Source organism: Erithacus rubecula (genome assembly GCF_903797595.1).
Source record: "Erithacus rubecula genome assembly, chromosome: 21".
In the NCBI taxonomy this organism is placed as follows: Eukaryota; Metazoa; Chordata; class Aves; order Passeriformes; family Muscicapidae; genus Erithacus; species Erithacus rubecula.
The window spans coordinates 1,345,094-1,368,518 of record NC_136673.1 but is presented as its reverse complement, the minus strand read 5'-3'; the positions used below and the strand labels follow the sequence as shown (position 1 = coordinate 1,368,518).

General features: G+C 42.8%; 1 protein-coding gene across 3 annotated transcripts in view; it reads right to left on the bottom strand.

The window, feature by feature from the left end:
* The window catches only part of DENND1A (DENN domain containing 1A), a 137,064-nt gene that overhangs the window by 42,770 nt on the left and 70,869 nt on the right, over window positions 1–23,425 (bottom strand). For all 3 annotated transcript variants that reach the window (XR_013776603.1, XM_079324425.1, XM_079324426.1), the window contains exons 10-13: window positions 22,524–22,624; window positions 17,530–17,575; window positions 8,987–9,088; window positions 2,621–2,746 (exon numbers count right to left, since the gene is read on the bottom strand). Coding sequence is in view for 2 of the 3 variants with exons in the window: in XM_079324425.1 (XP_079180551.1) it covers window positions 2,621–2,746; window positions 8,987–9,088; window positions 17,530–17,575; window positions 22,524–22,624 (375 nt within the window). In the remaining variant the exon portion in view is untranslated. The remainder of the gene's footprint in view (window positions 1–2,620; window positions 2,747–8,986; window positions 9,089–17,529; window positions 17,576–22,523; window positions 22,625–23,425) is intronic.

The window sequence follows — 23,425 nt, the reverse complement described above, 5'->3', positions numbered from 1 at the left end:
GGCCAGAGAACAGGCACATCTCTTGTCATTTGGGATGCCTGTGCATCCCAGCAGAGCCTGGAGAGCAGCTCCCGCAGCGAGGGGGAAACAAACCCCACAGGGCTGAGGCTGCAGCAGCAGCACACCCTGCTGGGTCGCACCCACACCCGCTGCTCTGGGCCAGCCCACGCGGAGCTTACCTCGGCCCGCAGGTCTAGGGGGCTGCTCCTCACAGACACCGGGAGTGCGGCAGGAACGCCTGGAACCACTAGGTGTCAGCAGAAGAAAGTGCACGGCCGCGGCTCCCATCCCGAAAACCTGAGCCTGGCTTCCTAACATCCCCCGACTGCTCAGTCCTACCAAGCACCTTTACACACACCTCGTACTCACACACATCGTTCTGCTGAAGATGACCTGCTTGTGTGAATTAAATATTTAGAAGAGATAAAAACATTCCCTCTACAAACAACAGAAAAATTGGTAATTTGAAAAAAGTCATTCGAGTGAACAAAATGCTCACACTGGTGTCACTGGTAGACATTTAAATAAGCATCAGGATAATCTGCCTCAGTACAGCCCAGTGAACACCCAGCTGCTGCTGGGTCTGACTGGGCTTCGTGGCAACAGAGCTTTGTGGGGCTGAAAAGTACATCCCACCCCTCAGATCCTCCTCTGCATTTAAAACTGGCTCAGTGCAGCTATGGGAAACACTGTAGGAAACAGCACTGCAGCAGTTACTTTGCCAATTAAATATTACTATTATTAGTATGCTTGCCAACTCTACACCTGGATAGGTTTTTTTTATGCAATTTCTAGTTAGCAAAGGACTCAGAAAGTTCATGGCAACAGAAACTCATTGCCAGTGTTCTGTTTGTTAGTACATTACACAACCTTGTATCTCTAGAGTAAAATCCTCTGAACAGAATAAGAGCTCTTACTATGTTAAAGTATAATAATGTGAATGTAGAGCTGCTCAGTGACACATTCTGAGCCTACACAGAATAATAAAAAGTAGATTCACACCATTTATCCTGAAAAGTCAGCTCATACCAATGAGATAGTCTATGAAATTCAACTGTCTTATGAGTCAGAAGCTATGAAAAGAGGAAAAACTGCTGCTTCTTTGGATTTATTTTCTAATTGTCGATGATTTTAAATGAACAGTCAGGTTTCTGGAGTTATAAGACATGAAATGTAAAGAACCACTTCATGTTTGGTAATGCTTAATACCCTATACTTACTCTATGTGAAGGTGATACACGAACAAGGAATACCTGCAAATTTGTTTTATCTAAATCTTAATATTGAAAAGTATAATCACAAATCAAACTATTGATTTACAAAAAGCCTTAGAAAAGAAAGTCCTGAGATTTTTCACCTCCTGAGTATTAAAGTGAATTTTATGACATATTTGTGCAGCTATATTTACAAGTTTTCTTTGCTGGAATGATAAGCAAACCAAACCATTCCTGCAACTTCCTCAGGTTAGCTGTCCCTCAAAGTTGCAATTTCTAGGGGCGTGCCACTGTCAACTCGTTTCAAATGTTCATCTTTAACATTCAGCCTTCAAAATACCAGATGGTATTTCCAGAACAGCAATTTAAATTTTTATTTTCCTTCATAAACCCCTTAACTAGTTAATCTCACACACACATCCAGGCAAAGCATACACCAATATTCCCAGAGTTGCCTGGCAACTACAGGGAGGAGCACAGGAGAACAAGGAAGCCTGCAGGGATGGAGGGGAGTCAGTGTCTCCCCAGCAGGGATAAAGGAGGCTCCCAGCCAGAGCGCCTCGCTGCTTCCATCTTTGTCATTTATACAGTCCCCATTTTAAATCCCTCCATCATTTCACCTGAGATGCTTTAAAAGTCCAGTTCTTACACCCAGACATACACATACAAGTCACTACAATTTTATTTTTCCACACACACAGATTCCCCCAGTAAGGTGTGGAAGGACTTGTGCTAACTTGAGAAGTAATTTCTGAAACTGGAATCTGAACCCCTGAAATGATACTTATTTGATGGTGATAACTGGGCTGTTTAAAAGTCCAGGCTGAGCTATGTTTTCCTCTTGGCTTTAGAAATAACAAGACAAACTACACTACTGGAGAGACATCAGCTTCTGAAATCCTCAAGAAACACTAGACCCATAGTCCAGCTTTTGGCCATGTAACCATTTAACATCATGGCTAAAATTAAATTTACCACATGTCTGCAGGCCAAAGCTTTTCATTAATCTTCAAGGAGCAAGAGAATGCCAAATACACCATCTTTTAACACAAAAATACAATTAAGAAAGGGGTTTTGCAGAGGAGGGAATGGTCAGCTCTTCACTAGCCTCTTACGATTATTAATTTATTCTTTTTTATCATCTCTCCTCTAATTTGACTGCCTTCAAAACCAAGAACACCCATACCTTTCCATGGGAAGCTTTTTCCCTGTGTGATGGATCACATTCATTGCACCTCTTTCACTTTGGAGATTTGAACACTGTTTTCAGTAGTGTTTCACTAGTCAGCCAAAGAGCCACCATGCTGGCCTTAAGAAAAGCAGGTTATGCCCCACTCTGAATTGTTCGGTTTTTTCTCCACCACAGCTGCAGATTTACATCTTATGCCGACTAATTGCCTACTTACAGGTTCAATTTTCAGGGCGTTTCTGTAGCTCCCAAAGAAAGCTGCTTGTGCTTTTAGAAACGCTCTTGCAACACCATCTCCAGTGGTTGTAGAGACTTTCTTCAATCTGTTCTTCAGTGCAGAAACCTGAAATCACACAGCAGGTCTAGATCACTCTCGTATCACAAACAAAGCGCAACACATTGGGGCACAGCTAAATGAAAAATGTGCTAACCACAGCAGCAGTTATGACAAAAGGTGACATTGTGAATTCAGAGATGAATTTTTCAGTTCTAAAAGCATTACTTTTCAAGCTGTTTTGCTTTTCTAAGATATGACTGGATTCTATTCAGAAACCAATAGGATACTAAAAGCTTCATTGAACCTTCCCTCCCACTTAAAATCCACTGTTAACATGCTGTTGAGTACTCTTTTAAAGGTAGTCCATGAAAATGTGCCACTCTTGATTAGAATCCATGAAAGATTTGCAGCTAAATTAATTCAAACATCAGATTAATAAGAGAAACTGCTCTACACAACCAGGCCATCCATCACCACCAAGGCCAGGAACAAATCCTGAAGGTCTGAAGAATCTATTTGACACAAAGACAAGGGGTTTTTATGGTTCTATCCCCTCGCATTTCAGGGTCTGAACGGGCAGTGATCCCGCCGGGCTGTGCAGGTACCCCCAGCCCGCTGCCCCTCAGAGCGCTCAGGGCAAACACGCACGCCAGCCTCGGGGGCTCACGGAAATGCGTACCCATGAGCCACAGGCTCCAATGTGGATACTTAATATAATGTATTGGCAATTAAATACAGTCCGATAGAGAGAAACAAAGACACAAGCTTCAGACCTTCCGCTGCCACCGCCTTCTACCGGCCCAACTGCCAGCCCCGCCTCCCCTCCTCTGATGTCAGTCCCGACAGCCCGAACGCCGTTCTTTACTTCTCACACTTTTCCTCGCTATGAACTGGGGCTTTTTGCCTGTTCCCACACATTTTTGGAGTTGCTTGGCGAGGACTCGGTCGTGCTCGATATCTGCTGTGTCCTCCCTCAGCCGCATCTCACGGTTCCCTCACGAACCCCTTATGGCTCCCTCACGTTTCCCGCACGATTCCCTCACGATCTCTCACGACCCCTTACGGCTCCCTCACGGTTCCCTCACGACTCCCTCATGGTTCCCTCATGGTCCCTCACGATCTCTTACGATTCCCTCACGGTTCCCTCACAGTTCCCTCACGATTTCTCACGTTTCCCTCACGGTTCCCTCACGTTTCCCTCACGATCTTTCACGGTTCCCTCACGTTTCCCTCACAATCTCTCACGTTTCCCTCACGGTTCCCTCACGGTTCCCTCATGTTTCCCTCACGTTTCCCTCACGGTTCCCTCACGATCTCTCACGTTTCCCTCACGATCTCCTCACGTTTCCCTCACGGTTTCCTCTCGGCTCCCTCACGGCCTCTCACCACTTCTAGCGCCGCAGATAGAACCAGGACATACTGAGTTTCTGACACAGATCTCACACAACACAGAACAAGACAAACCCAAATTCTTGAAAGGAATTCAGGTGGTGCTTTTAGAGGCTGCGGCTGTGCCACGCGCAAACCTGAGTTTAGTGAGGTACCTGACACAAAACAGGCAGGAGCCACAACTCCAGGGGGAAAGCCGAACGGCGGGAGATCTCTCCGATCTGCAGGAGAACATGACTGACTCCATAAATATCCATATGATGAATTTAACAGAAAGAGCCAATAACTAGCAAATCTTCCTTTTCCAAATGCCATACTGAAAATCTCCATGGGGTAGCTCTGTGTATTTCACACTATGCAAGAAACACTGCAGGAATATTACTGACAGAGTGAGCAGATCCTCTGGTACTGAACATCACTAACTGTTCTGGAAGAGTATGAATTACACCTCACAAAATATAAGCTGATGGTTCAGATGTTCAAACTAACTTTCAAGACCTTCTAATCATCCTCTAGCCCTCAACGAGAGCTTGCTGTGGCCTCACTGGTATCTCCAAAATCCTACCAGATGGGTCGGGTTTTCTCAGCCTCGGGGTGCTGCCACCAGCCTGCCTCGGCCGCCCAGGGCACTCCGATTTTCCTGAACTGTTTGTGAGTGCCTCAGTTCCCTCCCTCCTGTAGCACATCCCTATCTTCACTTCTTCCTGCAGCAGTGCAGGATTTGGGGGGAGCACAGTGACTCCTTGTCGTGCTCCACAGGTGTTAAATCCAGAACCCATGCTGGGCACTACTCGCTTTTCTTTTAGATGTTATCTTTGCACTTGTGTTTACTAAAACTGCTGCAAAGACATTTCCTTTTAAATCTTCTGCAGATTCTGCTGTAAAAGGCGTTTTGTTATTTAGTATAACAGAAATAACTGAGAGCGTGTCCAGCACTGTTTATAAATCTGAATGCTTATGCCAACGATCCACGCATTAATGAGCCCACAAACCCATATTAACATAACACATGATACCAGATTTAGTCTGAAGCCTGTAAAATAAGCTCACTCCTATTCACTGAGATAACGTTCCTCAAGGAGTTCTGTAATCTTCTAAATATAAAAGCTTCACCAGATTTTCAAACCCAAACAGCCTACTTCATGTTTGAAGGGTTCTAGACTTGTAAGGTTGAAATATGCCTTTATTTTCTATATTAACTTATATTAACCATTTAAAGATAGTTCTTAAAAATGTAATAAAATATCCAGAGCTCTGAGAAACTTTCAAATCCATCTTCAACACTGTTACAAGGGGTTTTCTGTGAAGACACAGATACATTCAGGTGAAGATACAGAATCTTCCATCTATATAGAAGGAAAAAGCTCTATGCTTTGTTTTAAAAAAATAGGAGTTTAGAGGGCTGGTCACGGCCTTTCTGTACTTCAGCTCCCCTGGTTGGGACAGAAGCAGAAAACTGACTGGTATTTTGCTACTTCCTCAAACTCTTTAGCATGTCTATTTTATATATATGTGGGATTACAATGTCAATTATTTAACAAAAAAAAAATGTTAACAACAACATATTCAAATATACTAACAAGGAGCAAAAAAATCCACCCTAAAGCACCATCATGTGTACTCTTTGGAAAAAAATAGCATGCAATACAAAGTAGACTCTACAAGCAGAATTAGGGTTATTTCCTGCCTAAAGAGACAGTGATACTTTAAAAAAACCACAAATTTTGACCACTGAAAATAAGGATTATTTCTAGCTAAACAGACACATATACATGCAGTCCACCCTGAGAGTGTTTTTAAAGAAGATTTTTATACTTCTGGCAGTTGAGGTTTAAAGGTCTGATTTCAACTCTCACTATGTTTCAGAATGCAATCTGTGCAATGCAGCAGAATGAAATGGTTCAGTAAAGGTGCTAGTGGAAATTCTTTTAATTAGGTCCAGGGCTTTTCAGTTGTCAACATGAATAAAGCAAGAAACGTTCTGGTGCAAACACGGCGTAAGAAATAAAAATGGATTCACCTTTAGGAAAATGGTGTGTCTGCAGAGGTGCAGTTTGGTGCTGCTGGCTGCCCTGGAAGCAGCTCTCTCCCTGTGAGCACAGCAGCCCTGGCTCGCTGCCCGTGCTGGGAGAGGCAGCAGAGCTGAGCCGGGACACGCAGGGCCCTGAGCCCAGCACACCCCTTCACTTACAACAGCTAGGAGCTGACACAGCAACTGATACTTTATCATACTTTATTCCTTCTAACGTGGGGCTCTGACTACAACTATGACTAGAAGATGACACTTATTTGGAAATACATGAAAAATCCATACGGGTTGCATAAAAAAAAAATTACTACCCCCTCTTTGCTATTCGTTGCAACACAGACGGTGGTGTAGGAGACTTGTCAGCAGCAGATGCACTTATTGTAATCACAGTCCTTAATAAATCTCTTTTTTTAATATTGATTATTTTAAAAAGAAAGTTACTTCCCAGGGTGCTCTCACGCTGCCAGATTTCCAGCAATATATCAGAGGCAGAAGGTAAAGAAAGGGCAGGTTTTCACATTTCAAATAGTTAATCAGTAACACACTAGTACAAACCTTGATTTTCAGGGACATGACCTGACCATCTCAGAGGCCTGACAGCCAGCAGGTACTGGGGCAACTTGAGTTGACTCTGCTGGAACTGCCTCAATTCTGTCCAGCTCCTCTGACACAAATTCTAACTAAAAAGACCTTTCCCTGAGTCCTATGTTTGTTTGGATCCAAAGAATTAACAAGTAAAGAATAGTTCATTCTCGATTTCCAAAAAGCAATTTAGGTAGCAACATCTCTATCGTGGAACTCAAGAACAACTCACTACCTGAGGCTCTAAAGAATCATAAGACTTCATTCAGTTGATTTAAAAAGCAGTTCAAGGAGAGAGGGAAATCAGCTTTTAGAAATTTTCCACTGGATTAATTACCTGATGGTGAATGCACCACAGAGAAAATGTTTTTGCTCACTGATGAATATAGATAGATTTAATTTAGCAAAGTAAATTTTGTCTATTCAGCAGTGCATGAATTGCTCACTGCTCACATTAAGTAGCAAAACTGGCAGGATAGTTTGACATAACAGGCATTTATGATCAGGAAACTCTTTAAGACATTTTTAGTTTCTCAGATCATAAATGCATCTACTTAGACTAAGACCAGTGGGGAGACACACTCCCAAAATCTCCCAGGGAAGCAAAAAGGAAAAAAAAAAGAAAAAAAAAAGTATAATGGATTGGCTTTAGTGTCTCCCTGCTGAGATGAACAACTTGATCCACTTACAGTTCCAAACACATGATGCATGAAAGAACTGACAGAAATTCAATTCTTGCACAGCAGAGCAGCTGCTCTCTAGTGGTCAAAGCCAACTCTAGAACCGTGTGAAGGGAGAGACCTGGAGGAGGAGCTGCATCATCCAGGTAACAGCAACAATGCACCAGAGCTAAATCCCACAAAAACCCCCAGCACAAACATTAATTACACAACGCAACACGACTCAACTTAAAGCTTTGTTGTGAAAAATATTAATCCCAGCTGTATTTATATAGCAGTTGTGAAAAAAAAAATCCCATATATGCTACTGGTGAGCCCTGCCAGTTAATTGAATTTGCTGGCAGCACTTCCTCTGCTCTGCTCTCAACATCCTCTGAGATAAAATGGAGCTTTTAAATAGACCTGTGGAAAACTGAATCAAGAAATTTGAACTAATAAAACACAACTCTTTACTGTTATAAAAGTGAAGTAAAAGTAAATAATGAAAGGAAGGAAGTCTCTTAAAATTTATTACATTCCAAAGCTTGAAGTTCTGTGTTTATTGGAGAAGTCTCTTCTGATGTTCTACAGTGTGCCCACAACAGCTCCTTTAATGAACTCTCATAAAATCTAATATAATACTTGATTGTTGACAAATCATATACATGTTTGAGGCCCTGTGCTCAGTGTATCCAGACATTTCTTACATAATTCCATGAAATTTACAGGTCTGTCATTCCTGGGTTGTGGATAATGGCACGAGCGGTGACCAGCTGGCAGATTTGGATGCTGGGAGTGAAATCAAAATGAAAAACTATATAAAGCCAGAAAAAATCATGGAATCAACTTTTACAGACTAAATGCTTGACTAAAGCCAAAATGTTCCCAATCAAGATGGCCCTTTCCTCCTGAGCTCCCTGTTTTTGAAGAACAGATCCTGCTGGAGGCACTGGGCATTCACCCCACTGCAGCCTCTCCTCACACCAGCTTACACTGAGCTCCCTGCACACCAATTCTATTTCTCAGCTGCACAGAAAAATGTTCAGATCTGACTGTCAGTGCAGTATTTCCAACTAGCAAAGGAAATCCAGATTTTCCCCTGCCATGTTCTCCCAAACATTCACTCTCTGCTTTGAAAACAGCTCCTGACACTATCACTGCTCTGCTCTCCCCTCATGGGGATGACTGCAGCAGCAAGGGGGATGTCTTTGTGTCCCATTAAATGTCAAGTATTTATTCACCATTGCTATCAAGTTATTAAAAACATGAAATAATTTAAGTATAAAAAGGGTTAATGAGAAAGAAAATGAGTTCTGAATTCTAGGAGTGATTGAAGTAAATGTACAGGCATCCATTTGATATCATATCTCAGGACATAAAATGCACAGAATTCCTCACCTGGAAGCAGTCACAGGAGAAAAACCCACAGACTTTCATTTGGAAACAACAATTCACTGAGATGCAGGACTTCTAGCTCGTGTGAGCACTAGCTGATTTTCACTGGGAGGCAGGAGTGGAAGCAAACATTCCTGCAGACTTTGGGACAGCAAGAACTGAGGGAAGGCAGTTCAGGGCTGCCAACAGGAGCTCCCAGTGAGCAGGAAGTGCTGCAGGAACAGAACCCTTGAGAAGTCACTCCATACATACCACATCATTGGGGAGGCTCTGGAGGTCATCAAAAGGGGTTTCCAGTGTGTTGGTGTCTACGTTAAGGATCACCACATCTTCCAGGGCCATGCTTCTTACTTTCTATATGTGAGCAGATTCAGGAAAAGCAAAGGAAAATGTTAAGTATGGGGAATTCAATTTTATGCATAAAAAACACAAGTGATGGCAGAACAATATGGCACTACAGAACCTCAACCACTTTAAAAACAATCAACATTCCTGACTTCTTGTCATCATTTGTTTTATTTGTTCATTTTACAATGCTAAAAATTTAACCTTCAGTTGGCAGAGGGAAGTTCTTAACAACATGCACACTGAAATTTGTCAAACCAGAGGATCTGTGATTATTCAAGCAAAGATTTATTTCAAGCACATCTACTAATATTTGTATTGGTGTACGGTTTGCAGTTTAACAGTTTCTAATCAAGCCAGGATTTCAAGCAAATATTTTTATATTTGGAAATTAATTTAAGTAACAATAAAGAGTGGATTTTCCAGGAGTTGAGAGTTGCATTAAGTCAGGGATGGGAACTGGTTTCTAAAGTTCAGGTTGAATTTTGGAAGTTTAATAATGACAAGTTTACAACTGCATTTAAGTAAGATGGATGCTATGAGAGCCTAATCTGTAAATAATTAAAATGGGGGCAAAAAACAAAGCTAAGAGAAATTTAATTCCACCATATCCTGGTCAGCAAGTCTGAACTTTTTCTTCTGTCCCCATGAATTGAGGGAAAGTTTCTGATCTAGTCTGAAGTTCACATCTTGTGTAACAGTACTTACACATAGAAAATCAGAACCTATTTCTCAAAAGAACAACCACAATACCTGTGACTCTGAGTGTCTAAAGGTATCTGTGATCTAAGCAAATTTAAACACTGACAGACCTGATTTCCCTGCCTAATCAACAGTAAATGAGTCACTGATACCAAACAGAGCAGCATTTAAACACTTAACACTTCTTCCACTAACAGGAGACTTCATTTTTTTTTTTTCTGATTAATCATACAGGTTTAATCTCCTCAAATAAAACTTTGAAAATTCAAAATCAGAAAACATGGAATTACAGAATATGGTAATCGAGGAGATTTCCCAGTGACACTGTAAAAAATGTTTAAGTACCTAACTACCTACACACAGGACCAAATGAAAGTTACTGAGCAGGAAAGTGAACAAAAACATACTCAATTTTTAATTAAGGTTTTGTGGGGTGGAGGGAATTGTTTCCTTTAAAAGAAAGGAACTAAAGTCCTAAAACAATGGCAAAATTGAGCCTTAGGCAGCTAAATAATTACCCTCAGTTTTCAAGGCTCAGTCCTCTGTCTATAAAGCAAACTGCTGTGTACTTAGGGCTGAAAAAAAAACCCCAACAACCATAAAACCCACTTGGTAGACATTTAAGTTTAGGTCTTCATGAGACATTTCTTTAACTTAAATAGAAAAATATTACATTTAATGCTTTCCATACAAAGAGCACCAGCACTGCCTGACAAAGCAGGTAGTTTGCTGCAGGAACCAAAGGTCACCCGTTGGCTGCATCTGATAAACTCTAAAGCAATCCAGGAGCCTCGCTCCTTCTAGGAGTCCGGAAGCACCAGACAAACTGATTTGCTCCTTCCTGTTTCAGAAAATTAAAAATCTCACTTATACTCAGAGGAGTCTAAAAACCTCCAACAAAAAGGTCTTGCAAAGTACTTAACCAAAGCCAGAAGCCTGTCAGCCTCAGTGCTGGCAGGACAAGACAGAGAAGGAAACCTCACTCCTGCTTGCTGCTGCTGAAGCAGCACAGGGTGGTGAATGTACCACGGGTGTTTCTGTACCTCTGGTGCTGAATCTGCACCTCAGCTTCAGCAAAACGTGGCTTTTCTGGAGCACACAACAGCCTTGTGCCAAGCAGGGCTCAGCCAGGGGGGATAACCAGGGACTGTAAATGCTGCTCAGTGGGATCACCCCACCCTGGCCCAGAAATCCTCATCTCCAAAAGGAAGCTGATGTTAAACTTCACTGAGCTGCACCTTTACACCACCAAGGGCTCAGCCTCACTGTAAAGATCTGCAATATTTGTACAAAGGCAGTGGACTTCCCTTGAGACCAACCTTCAGATTTAATAAAACACTGGAGACTGACTTGATTAATAGCATCTGTCTTGCAATGCATTCAAAAACATATAATTTTTTGATGGTCCAATTGTGGCTCATTCTACAGAAATGCAGACTGACCAGTTCATCTTAACCCTTAGCTGGTTTTATTATCTCTCCTGTCACTATCCCCTTTGATAAAGCTAGTATCAGGCAGTTATAAAGGTTTTTGTTAAATAATCACACACTTCTTTCACTAAACCTGGCACCTAATCAGCCCAACCAACATGGAAATCACAGTATTTACTCTCTTGTTGGAATTTGAGTAAAAATTCCCAGCATTCAGCTGCAATTCTCACATTAAACCCCACTGGATTCTGTGAATCACAAAAACATGTAGATCGTTTTTCACAAGTACAGTTTGTGTGTTCTCATAATTTTCTGGAAATGGGAAGGGACAGCCACAAGCCACACACAGCCCCAGTCCATATTTCACAACTTCCCGAAGAGCTAAACAAAATTTTACAAGTGATACCTGTGCAACAGACTGGACTGATACAGTAGGTTCATATTTTGCTGGAAAGAAATGTGGATTAGCAAGGACCAAGAGGAAACATGAACATTACAGATTCCTTATCTCATTTTCCCACAGGGCAGGGATGTACTGAGTCAAAATGAGAGATTCAGTGAAAATGTGCATCACATCTCACTGCTGCAAACCTTTCTTAACCATCCTTGCCCAATTACTTGTTGCCATAATTAATCACCTAAAATCCATCTAAATCAAACTAACATCTACACCTGCCTTTTATTTTAAATGTCTCTTTTTAAAAGAGTGGAGAGGTATGGAAAGCTGGTTTAACAAGCACACTGAACGCATTGTTTATGGCCTCTATAAACATGGCTTAGTAAGAATTACTGACTTAATCAGAGAGAACTTATCTCCTGGTGAAAAGAGCACTTTAAATTTCAGAAATGGCACCTTTACTGTGAAAATCTCTTAACTTTTCAAACAAACTCCGGGGGGCCTTAAACACCAGGTCCGTAAATAAGAGCAGCCCGGGTGCCTGCCCTGCTCACAGGCAGCAAACACTTGAGTCATTTAAACGTTTTATGTGGAAGTTCACAAAAACACAGAAACCATATTCCAATAGAAGAATTAAGGGGTGCTCCTCCATCCCACTCTAGAAGCAATATTCATCCATAATAATAACAGCAGTTCACACTAAATGCTGTTTTATCAGCACTGACTACACTTGGCAGGTTCTGTATTTTCTGCCATAAAGGAATCCCAAGTTAAACTTCTTTCAGGTGAACAATTCTATTGTATAGTTTATTTGAAAACAAAATAAAAAAAGTGCAGAACCACCAAACACCAGCACCCTCTGCCTTTCCTCCCACAAACCAGGTTTGCATAACTTCAGGGCTGAATTGCTGCCCAAACATAAACCAAGTCGATCACGAGCTTTTATAACCAGTTCCAAACGCGATCAGCATCTTAAAAAATGTCGCAACAGTGAAAGAGTAACACACCTTCCACTTACTATTTTGGAAAGGCAGAACTCCTAACACAAACTAACATTCTAGCTAGCCTGTGCACTAGGTTTGAGATTGTTAATGAACTATGATTCACAACAAGTCTAAAATCCATTTGCTTAATGACTTGTCTCCACCGAATTAATAGTTTCCATTTATTTTCTTAAGGAAAACACCACAACGCTGCAGACAACAATGTGTCAATCTGGCTGCCAGAAGCAGGAAAGGCAGCGGATATAAAATTTTATTATTTCATGCCCCAAGAGCAGCCAGAAGGACTTAATGAAATCAGGGCCAGATTTACAATCTGAAATGGCTATTCAGCAGACAGCTCTGTTGGGCGGGATGTGCCCCCTGACCCCGGCCCTTTGATCCGGGCACAGCAGGTGGGCCCCCCCGCCCATCTCCCACCCTTCCGCCCGGGCACCCCCAGCCTCTACAGGTGATTCCCCAGATCCTTATCACAAGCAGCTGCTGCCAGCTGAGTGACAAACTGCACCCGTGCTGCCCCCAGGAAAACCTCCTGTCTGCTTGGTACTGCAGGGCCTGGCTTCTGAAAACTCACCCTAAACAGCACCCCCAGGATCCCTTGGTAAAACGTGGCTCTTATTTCCATTCTCCCAATAACTGGATAAAAGACAATTCCACAAGTAATCTGCCATATTTTTCAATGCATTTTTATCAATAGTTCTGAAACCACGTACAGCCATATTGGGAGTATTTGTGAGTGGCTAAACTGCTTTTAGGGGTTTAAGACCTGGATTTAGGTTAATCTATAACCCTTCATTAAGATCCAATGGAGAAGCTGTACTTCCTCAGTTACAGGTAGAAAAAGCATTGATTTACTCAGTATAAATGGGTGGGAAAAGCTAATTACTGCTTCTCGCCTCATTCAAAAATATAATTAACAATTAACAGTACCAGTGGCAGATGCCAGTGGTCAATGAATTCTCAGGGTGTGTTGAGGGAAGGGGAGCCCCATAGCAGGGCCAGGCCTGAGCCCAGGCTCACAGAACCCGTGCTCAGGGCTCGTTAGCTCAGATTCAGTGCACACTAATTGGGCTGTGGGCACATGGGATCCTGAGCAGGGCATCCTCACCCCAAACAGCAGCAGGGGAATGTGCCAAAAAGTGCTCCCCAAATGGGTCTGGGGGGTTCTGAGGGGCCCAGCTCCACAGGACACATTATTGACACAAGTGAGACCATGTCCTACCATGTGTCACACAACAGGAATATCACTGAGTGTTTCTTTCCTCACATGAACATTTTTACTGATACCATGTTGAATAAAACAAAAATCTGCTCATATAGCTTTCATGATATACACCAGTGTCCTCTTTCCTTAGGAAAAAGGTTAGAAGAGCATTCTGAAATGCATTGTGCAGTTTCACATACAAATTCATCCTGGATAATCTTGCAAGAATTACAGTTCTGAAGTCCCAAAAAAAGTCCTTGAATAACTGGAACATTAATAAAAAACCATAAGAACTCCTTTGGCAATGACTAATTCTAAGTGTGCAGGCTGGGTGTGCCCCAAGCAGAGCAGGAAGGGGTGGATGTTCTCAGTGGATCCTGGCACGCTGCAGTCGCTGCCAGAGCTCCCCATCTCAGAGCCCAGCACAAGCATCCCCAGCAGTCAATCAAAACCACATGTGCCCAAATTCCAGCAGGGAGCTCCTAGGTCAAGGGCATTCCCCCTCCATCAGCACCATCACACTGATAACCTTCCTGCACAAACAGTTGCAGAAACAATCGTTTTCTCTGACAAAATGTAAGAGGCTGTGGCTAAGTTTGACACAGCTTCTGACACAAGGAGCAATTTTATGTAATCTGAAGACTAAAACAGCCTACAGTGCACAGGCAGAAAATGAGATAGTGAAAAGGGTGTGTTCTTTTGATAGAGTTTCATTTTCCTATCTCATTATTTATCACTACTAAGTACTTATCTTCATCTAATATGAATTCAATTAGTTCCATAAGCATGTTCCATTATTCATGTGATAGCTCCAGCCTTGCTTATCCAACAGCTTATAAACTTTTAGCCTTCTTTGAAGTCACTTTATGGATTGCTAAATGGAAATCTTATAAAGAATGACTAACTAGGTGATGATAGAAAAGCTGAAAAATAAGAGCACAAAACACAGCTCTGTATTTTCTACCAAGGTTTTCCCCCATAAATCAGTTGGAGCCCTCTGACCTATAACAGGAGATTATCTTATCTCACTGGAGAACATTTCAGTCACAGCAAATTAGATTTAACAGTCAATGGATAGGCTTGATATTTTAATCATAAGAAAAATTTGTCATTTTCCATTAAAATAACTGTTCCTTCTACAGAGCCCCTGTGGAACACGGGAAACTGCAAACTAACTTGAAGGTTCCAAACAGCTCAGGAAAGATCTGTCGAGCTGAGAGAGGCTGGATTTTGTTTAAAATCACCAACACTTCTACTACTTCCAGAGGCCCCATTCCAACACTGGGATAGCAAAACCCACAGAAAGGAGACTAGAGGTAGAAAAGAATTATTTCCTATATCCCAAATCCCATCTTGCCCTCACACCACAGCATTGTGCCACCAATGCTGGCACGAGGAGGGCAAATGCAAGAGTGGGAGCTGCAGGGCAGAGCCTGAGCCCAGAGCCCAGAGCCACCTGCAGCCCCCTGGGCTCCACAGGGCAAGGCTGGGAATGAACCCTCATCCTGACACTCAGACAGCTGCATTAACAAAACCATTTAAAGTCCTGTTTGTGAAATTTCAGCATTTAGAGAAAAAGCAATACTCAATAATGGCAGGAGTTTGTAGTTCTAGTTTATAAAATTATTTTGATATGGAAAAGATAATGTATTTTTAAAGAAACACAACTGCCAGAGCAGGAGAAAAAGAATTGCTGTTGCAACTACGATGTTATTCTTAAAAAACCCCACATAACTTTACATATGAAGGAAGGGACAGACAGAGTGAGCATTCAGCACCACAACCAAGAGGTAACATTGGAAGTGTCCTGCTCATGTGACAAATGTCACCTTTCCCTTGCCCAGGGCACAGAAATTCTGCAGCACTTGCCATCAGACAGATCCAGCAGCCACTGTGGAATTTTATGCCATTTTTCAATGGAAAAAGTGGAGTTAGCTCCAAGATGCAGTTCTATCTGTATTCAATTTATCCATAAGAGCAGAGAAAACAGTTTGGTTTATTTATTTAATTTATTTGATAAGGCACTTTGAATAACTGTACTCTGCCAAAGCATGTCTGTGTTCCAGAATCTCTGGCTATTCAAAAGCCAGACTGGATTTAGTACTAAACAGATTTTTTCACAAGTTACTAAAATGGATGAAAATTGGCTTCTCCAAGAACAACTCCTTTTTTTGAGTTTTTACAGATGGAGTTTGGAAGGCCCACAGAGCCCTGCAGTCTGAAACACAGAGACAAAGGAAGAGGCAATGGATTTATGGAGCAAGACAGGAGTGAGACATCACACAAAGGTGTAATTATTAAATTTATTATTTTTTAATCCATTCCCAGATCAAACACAGAGCTCATTGTGAGCACAAATATCTGTGAAAGCTGCCAAGTGTGTGTATGGAGATATTCTCCCATCATCTTTTACAGGTATCCCAATAATCACACCAATAATTGCCTGGGATGGATATGGGGCAGAAAGTTTCTTGATCAATATGAAAAACACATTTCTTCCTAGATACTCCCTGGCTCCTGCCTCTGCAGTATCCAAGGGGGATTGTGGGTAGCCCCTTGAACAGAAGCATATGATGTGCAAACAAATGTACATGTTGACTTTTAAACTAACTGGTTATTCACAAATTGTACACATTGTACTGCAATTCTTTATTTGGCTTAGCAGTATAAAGGGCATAAAAATCATCTCTATCCAGGATGGTAAGGAGAAGAAAAAAGACATCCTGTACATTTAATCTATCTTTTCATGAAAACACTGACATCTAACATTACTTCCCATTAATTCTGGGAAAAGGGGGGATGTTACACAGAACTCACAAACACACAGGGCATAATTACTACACACATTTGCCCTAGTGAAAGAACACTTACCAATATTTCCAGAAATTACACATTTTTATGGACAACACAAGAACAATTCCTTGATGTGATGGCAACCCCAGCTCTCTAGACTGTTCTGTAGGCTGAACATGGAGGCTCCATTTCCATTCCCAGGATGTGCCCCAGGGCTCAGGCCCAGCAGTGCCAGGGGCAGCAGCCCCAGCAGCCCCTGGCCAGGAGCCCCTTCCCACCCGGGCACTGCCTGGGAAGGGACACTCAGCAGGGATGAGGATCTCACAGCACCTCCAGCCAGTGCCTTTTGTTGTCCCCCAGATACTTCTGAGGAAAGTCATCCACCGTTTCACCAGTACTGGAAGCAAAAGCAAATGTGCTATTTCCACTTTTAGAGATTTAAAAAAAAAGTCACATGAATTACTGGGAATTGTTTATAGGAGAAGCTTTCTGTGAGGGCTGGTGCTCTGCCAGCTTTGTGTTAACATTAACTGCAAGTTCCTTCTTTTCAGATCTTTTGAACATTAAAAAAATTACAATCTGTCTGCAAAAGCCTAAAAGAGAACTGTAACTGTCAACGTTGTGGTTTAATATCGACTCTGCCTTTGTGCCTGAGTCCAAGCAAGGCACTGAAGTGATTAAACGGGCCCCAGGGCGGGGAGGGGAGCACGGCGAGCCTGTCACCGCACGGGAGCTCTGCCCGGAGAGCAGGGAGCAGAGCAGGCTCCGAGTCACTGCCCCCATGTACAGCTCACTCCAACCCCAGCACTCCCAAAACAACAGCAACATCTCATTTTGAAGCATATGAATGAATGTGTAATTGTTTGCAGAATCTGCCTCTAAATCATACCACTACAGATAATCTCAGAAATGGGGAGACTTACCTCCATCAGACTTAAGTGTATTCCAATGAGGTAGGGCATGGGGGCACTGCAGAGAGGAAAAGAAACACAGCTTTACATCCTAGTTACACTGAACAACACACATGACTTGTAAAATTAGCTACAGGAAAGCACTGGCATACTGGATTAGATTTTCCTTGAAAAATAATAAATACATATATACAAACAAATCACATGTGAACAAGTGTTAGTCCATATCTGAAAGACACTTTTTAGTATACAATAGCCTCCCATTCCTGTAAGGCTTTGCTTCTTCTTGACATCAGAATTCCTAAGTGGCTGAGTTCAGGCAGGTACCTAAGGACAGCTATTAAACATATCCCTAACACTGGGGTCTTTTGTCAGAAAACAAAACAAAGTGTGCTACTGCAATTTTACGAACATACCCAAACTTTTCCAAGAGTATTCTTTCAAAAATTGGACCCTGTTGTAATGTCAAGAGTGGTTAATTTAATGCATCACCCAGCACTACAAGTTTTGAATTCTTTGAATCAGTCCAAACATATTTTTAAGTAATTTACTTTTAGGTACAAATCTTGCCATGTTTCCATTTGTAAAAGAAAACATAAAAAACACTTTTGAAGATCCTGATAAACTCCAGAGTTCCTGGGACATCCACTGACACCAACATTCCCCTCAGGACACCAAACTTCAATAGCCCAGAGGCTCCTAGGCCAGGTTTCAGCCTGGGACAGGGCTGTGCCACCTGTGTTACCCCACAGCAGTGTGTGAGGGGACAGTGACTTTCTGCAGGGCCCTTCCCTGATGTGAGCAAACCTGAGCAGGAGCTGCTCCCAGCAGAGCCCCTGGGAGCTGCCCAGGATTTCCAGGGCTGAGCTGCTCCCAGCCTCCCCCTCCCAATCAGAGCCATCACGAGGCTGCCAGAGCTGCTAATTGCAAATATGGCACATCCTGCCTGCGAAACGCAGCGCACACAGACAGACACAACTTCTAAAATAGAGCCTCAGCTCGCTTTGGATGCAGGAGCTCAAAGAGCTCATTTTCAATTTCAGATGAAAAAAATGAGAGAAATGTCACTGTACTGCCTTGGATTAAAATATCTCCCATACTGCTGCTCTAAGCTGGTGCCTACTGCTCAGTAAGAGCAGTACAGTGCTGAAAAAGCTCCTGAGACACCAGGCCAGCAAGAATCCCTGCTTCTCCTTTTCCTGAGAAGTACCTTAAAATATATTTACTGATAAGCATATTAATATTTATGTTGTTTATTAATACACCCCCTCAAACTGCCACTCTGTAGGATGCTCTACTGAGGGGAAAACAGCCCCTGCAGTAGACATTCCATGTGAATCCATGTTTTTTTCCTTTCTGAGACATTAAACACATACAACTTCCACAAGCCCTTCCCAGTTCACAGGCAGAACACTCCAGTGCTTTGTCCCACGTCAGTGCCATGAGTGCACCCCCACAGCCCCTTGGGAAAGAGCCCAGAGGGGCTGCTAGAGCCCAGAATTACCCCAAATGTTCTCCCACCTGCAACACCCACCCCAGTCCCTGGCAGAAGGTCTGACTGCTCCCCACGACACACGAGGGGCTCAGCTGAGCTCTGCTTTGCCACAGACACGTCTGATTTGTGACAAATGCCATCTCCTCAGCTCCAGTGGCCACAGCCCAGGGGCAAGAGAGCAGCCAGGAATTTTGTACTGAGAGAATGAAGCCCTGCTCTGGCTCTGGCTGCTCCAGCCCCTCCAGTGCCACCAGCACCAATGTGGTTCCAATTAAGGACTTCCAGCAATGGCACAGCTTCACTCCCACTCTACAGAGTCGGGACCATGGCAGGAAGTCTTAGCCTGCAAATGTCTCATCTCCTGGAACCTTGGCTAATGTAATGAAAGGAAGCAGGAAGGGTGCAGTATTCCTGAAAAACAGCCATTTATTAACACCTCCAAAGGCAGGAAAAAAAGATATAGCTTAAGATATGTGGATCAGTTTTGGATGCTCATCTCTTCAATTCTGAAGTGACAAACCTTACATGTAATGGCAATACAGCACGTAAAATAATTACAGGGACTGTAATAAATAACCTCAATAAAATGTAATTCTGGTAAAGAGCATAAATATTTCCAATAAAATCTACCAGAGAGATTCTATTCTTCCATCATCACTCATCAATATGACTGAATAGGAAACACACCTAGAAGTAAAGGCCCAAAGTTCATGTCAGGCTTCATAAATTGCTTTTATCACCATTTCTCTTGACCATGAGTTAATCATAGGCCATTATTTAAGCAGAGCTTTAGCATCCTGTGCAGGGGAATGTGGTGTGTCCCCCTCCCCAGGCAGGGCACACTCAAACAGTCCTTCCTCACTGCCATGCAGGTCCCGAGACCTGCAGCACTCCAGCAGTTTTTAATATTTTATCAGGGTAGATTTGTACTTGCAAGACTTCCAAGTGAAGTTCAGCAAGACACATCCCTTGTATAAAGGGCAGAAACACTCAGCACAACCTTTAATCCTTCTGGGAGCCCTGGCAGATTAAAGACTGCCCTTCAGAGCAGGCCTTCCCCACTGCTTGACACTTCATCAGTCCTGGGGCTTCTTAGAGCCACAACTACTAATTACTCAAAGTTGTTTGCTGGCAGCCAATAGCCATTAAGTGCAAAATTAAGAAGTATCAGTTTCTACCACATGTATTTACTGCTCAAACAAAGTGCCTGCATGAGCCTTTTGGAACAAAGAGAGGGGTCATTACTCCTCTTGTGCTATGCTGGCTCCCAAGGCAATCAGCCTTATTTATAATCAAATGAGTTATATAGGTAAATATCAAATCATTAAAGTAGCAATGCATAAGCATGAATATGGATTTTTGGGACATAATGGCTATATATTGCCTATTTATTACAGTTGCATTTTTACAATTTCTTTAATTCGTTTCCTTAGGCAAACTAGAGACCTCTTAATTATGCTCCCAAGAGGTGGGCAACTACTAATTGGAAGAGAAGCAGGTGAAATAGAGGGACATTTCTTCTTAAGTGAAAAAAGCCCAGCCTTAAAAAATACTGCAATTCACCAGGAAAGTAATGTAAAAGCCCAAGGATCTCCAAAAGGTTCCTATTTACAGCTACACAGGGATTTCACCATTTTGCTTCATTGTTCCAGGAAAATGGATGAGAGCACATTTACCACATTCATGACTTGCTCTACAAACATTGACTTAAGGGCTGCCAGTCTCCCACTACTGGTACTCCCCTCTCCAGGGCAGTCTCCTGATTGCTCTTCAGATTCCTCATTGAAATGCAACAGAAATCCACCCAAAATTTATTGGAGTAATTGATGCAAATTAGAAACCCGACTGCATAAATTGGAAGGATGCAGAGAAGGCAGAGCTCTGGCACCAGGAGAGAGCTCCAAGAGGCTTTAGTGAGTGCCCAGGTGTGCCAGGCTCAGTGGCAGAGCCCACTGAGAGCTCCCTGGGCAGGAATCTTTGTTTCCCAGCAGCAGGAGGAGTCCAGCTCCACCTCCACCCACTCGAGGAGCACACTGACTATTTGCAGATTCAGAAATAGGAGAAAGGGGCTAAAAAACCTCCTGGAGAAAGGGCAAACTGCCCCAAAAGAAGTGTTTGTTCAGCATCCCCACTACAGAGCAAGTGCATTGAGAACAAACATTTGGGAGACACAACCTTTCAGCATTTGCAGTTCTGAGGGAAGGTACATCAGGGAGGAATGCAGAAATATTAAGTTTAAGAAAACCCTTTCAAGAGGGAAATGGGAAGCAAAAGGCAAATAATCACAGGTGAAATACACTTTTTTCAAAAAACTTTCAAAGATCTCGGGTGACACAGTCTATCCATCCTTCTGTGAGTTTCAAAAGAGCAGGAGAAAATTCAAAACATCACAGCACAGTCAGTAAATGAGCACAGCCAACTGAATGAACAAGATATTCTGTATTCATAAGAACTGAAGAACTCTCATTGCTTCAAGTTTTGTTCCCATTTCAGCTCTCTAAAATTCTTATGTCATATTTGCAAAAGAAATAACCAAATAATAATTAAAAAGAAACGGAACTCTTCTATTTTAAATAATCTCAGGTAATTTTCCTTTAGAGGCAGACACCAGGAAGCAGAAATGCTGCTTTAAAGCAGGGAGCAGGGAGCTGATTGCTCAGTCCTGCCAGGCAAAAATGGCATCTCCAAGTTCACACAGTTACAAAATAGATGGTGGACTCTAATTTGGGAAATATTTTATGGCACATAAATTGTTGCTAAATTGGCTCACTCAAACAATGACAGAGTGTGTAGCTACCTTTCCAATTAAAGTTCCTGGCTGGGTAAGGAAATCAGTTGTTGCATTTGTGAGCTGCCTACCAGTTGTACATTTTGAAATCACTCTTTGCACACAGCCTGGCTCCTTCCTGCCACGGCCAGTGTTGGCAACAAAAGAATTCCCCCAGAGATGCTCAGTGACTCCTGCCTTTCTCTCCTGCCCCAGGGTTTGCTTCCCACCCTGGGGCGGGCCCCTGTCCCTGCCTTTGTGGGGAAGGCCATGAATAAGAGATCTCTGAAGGCAAAGCCTGTGCTGAGCCCTGGAGCAGCAGGTACCTGAGGGGAGCTGGGGCAGCCTCTCCAAGTGTTAATTACACGTGAGAAGCCCATTATCCAGGGAAAGGCACCTGCTGGCACTGCAAATGACTGGGACCTGCCCTTCCTGTGCAGGGAGCCAGGGAAGGCTCATTTCCACAGGAGATAATCTTTAGATTCCTGTTCCCCCACGCAGGCACACACAACATTTAAATCAGCTGCACAGGAGCAAACTTCCTTTAAAGCTGCACAGTTTGGTTTCCAGGCCTTTTCTCACTGCTGGTTATCCAGCTGCACCCAGCAGAGGCTTCAGACTCACTCCAGGACATGTGCCCAGGGCAGTGGGTGTGAGGGACAGACACAGAGCCCAGAACACACAGGGCACACACACACACACACACACACACACACACACACACACACACACACATGGCCTTACCAGCAGTAGTCCAGCAGATGTGGGGGCAGAACAGGGATGTAAACGTGCTGCCAGAACATGGGGTAGAGCATGGCTGCAGAGCCATGGATACAGGCAGTTAACTGAAACACACAGAAAGCACAACAACCATGAGAGAAACCCCAAACCTCAAAGGGTAAACTTGGAGACAACAAAGTAAAGAATCAATTCTGCTTTCCTATCAATGCTTTATCAGAAAATACACAACACTGCTGGCAAAAACAAAGGTCTCAGAGGGAGAAAAAAGAATTCTGGATGCAAGGAGAGCTCTGGTTTCATTTCTGCAGCAGGATGCTCCCACCAGCAGGTGAGCTTCTGCCAGGCACAGGGGACTCATCATTTTGTTTTTTTTATGGCTTTTATTGAGGAGTTAGACCACAGAATATGAAATGAAATTTAACAGGAATAACTGCTTTAACATTTTGAGAAATTATCTGCATTTCTCTTTGTAGAGGAGAAGAAAATCCAAGCAAACAGCTATAATTTCTCCATAGGTTCAGTAAAAATAGCTAACAAACACAGCTTTGCTCAGTTACCTCCAAATCTTACTCATCTTAAGGATATAGGGATATTTAAAATCAAAATCTGAATCTGAGATCAAGTATTGTAGCACAGAATCCATTCCTCTATAAAAGCCTTTCTACCCAGGGTGGTTTTGTTTTCTCTCTCTTACCTGGTATTAAATCCAAGCCCTAAGTCTGAACTGTGTCTCCCAACGCTAACAGAAATGAACTGCAAACAGGTTCTTTCCACTTTTGTGTTCAAAAGCTAAAAGCTGCAAACAAAGGCAGCAGCCCCTGAGCAGCCCCCCAGGCAGGCTGCACTCGGGAATGGGGGGTTTGGTTCCTTTCCAGGGACAAGGTCTTGGCAGTGCCAAGCACAGG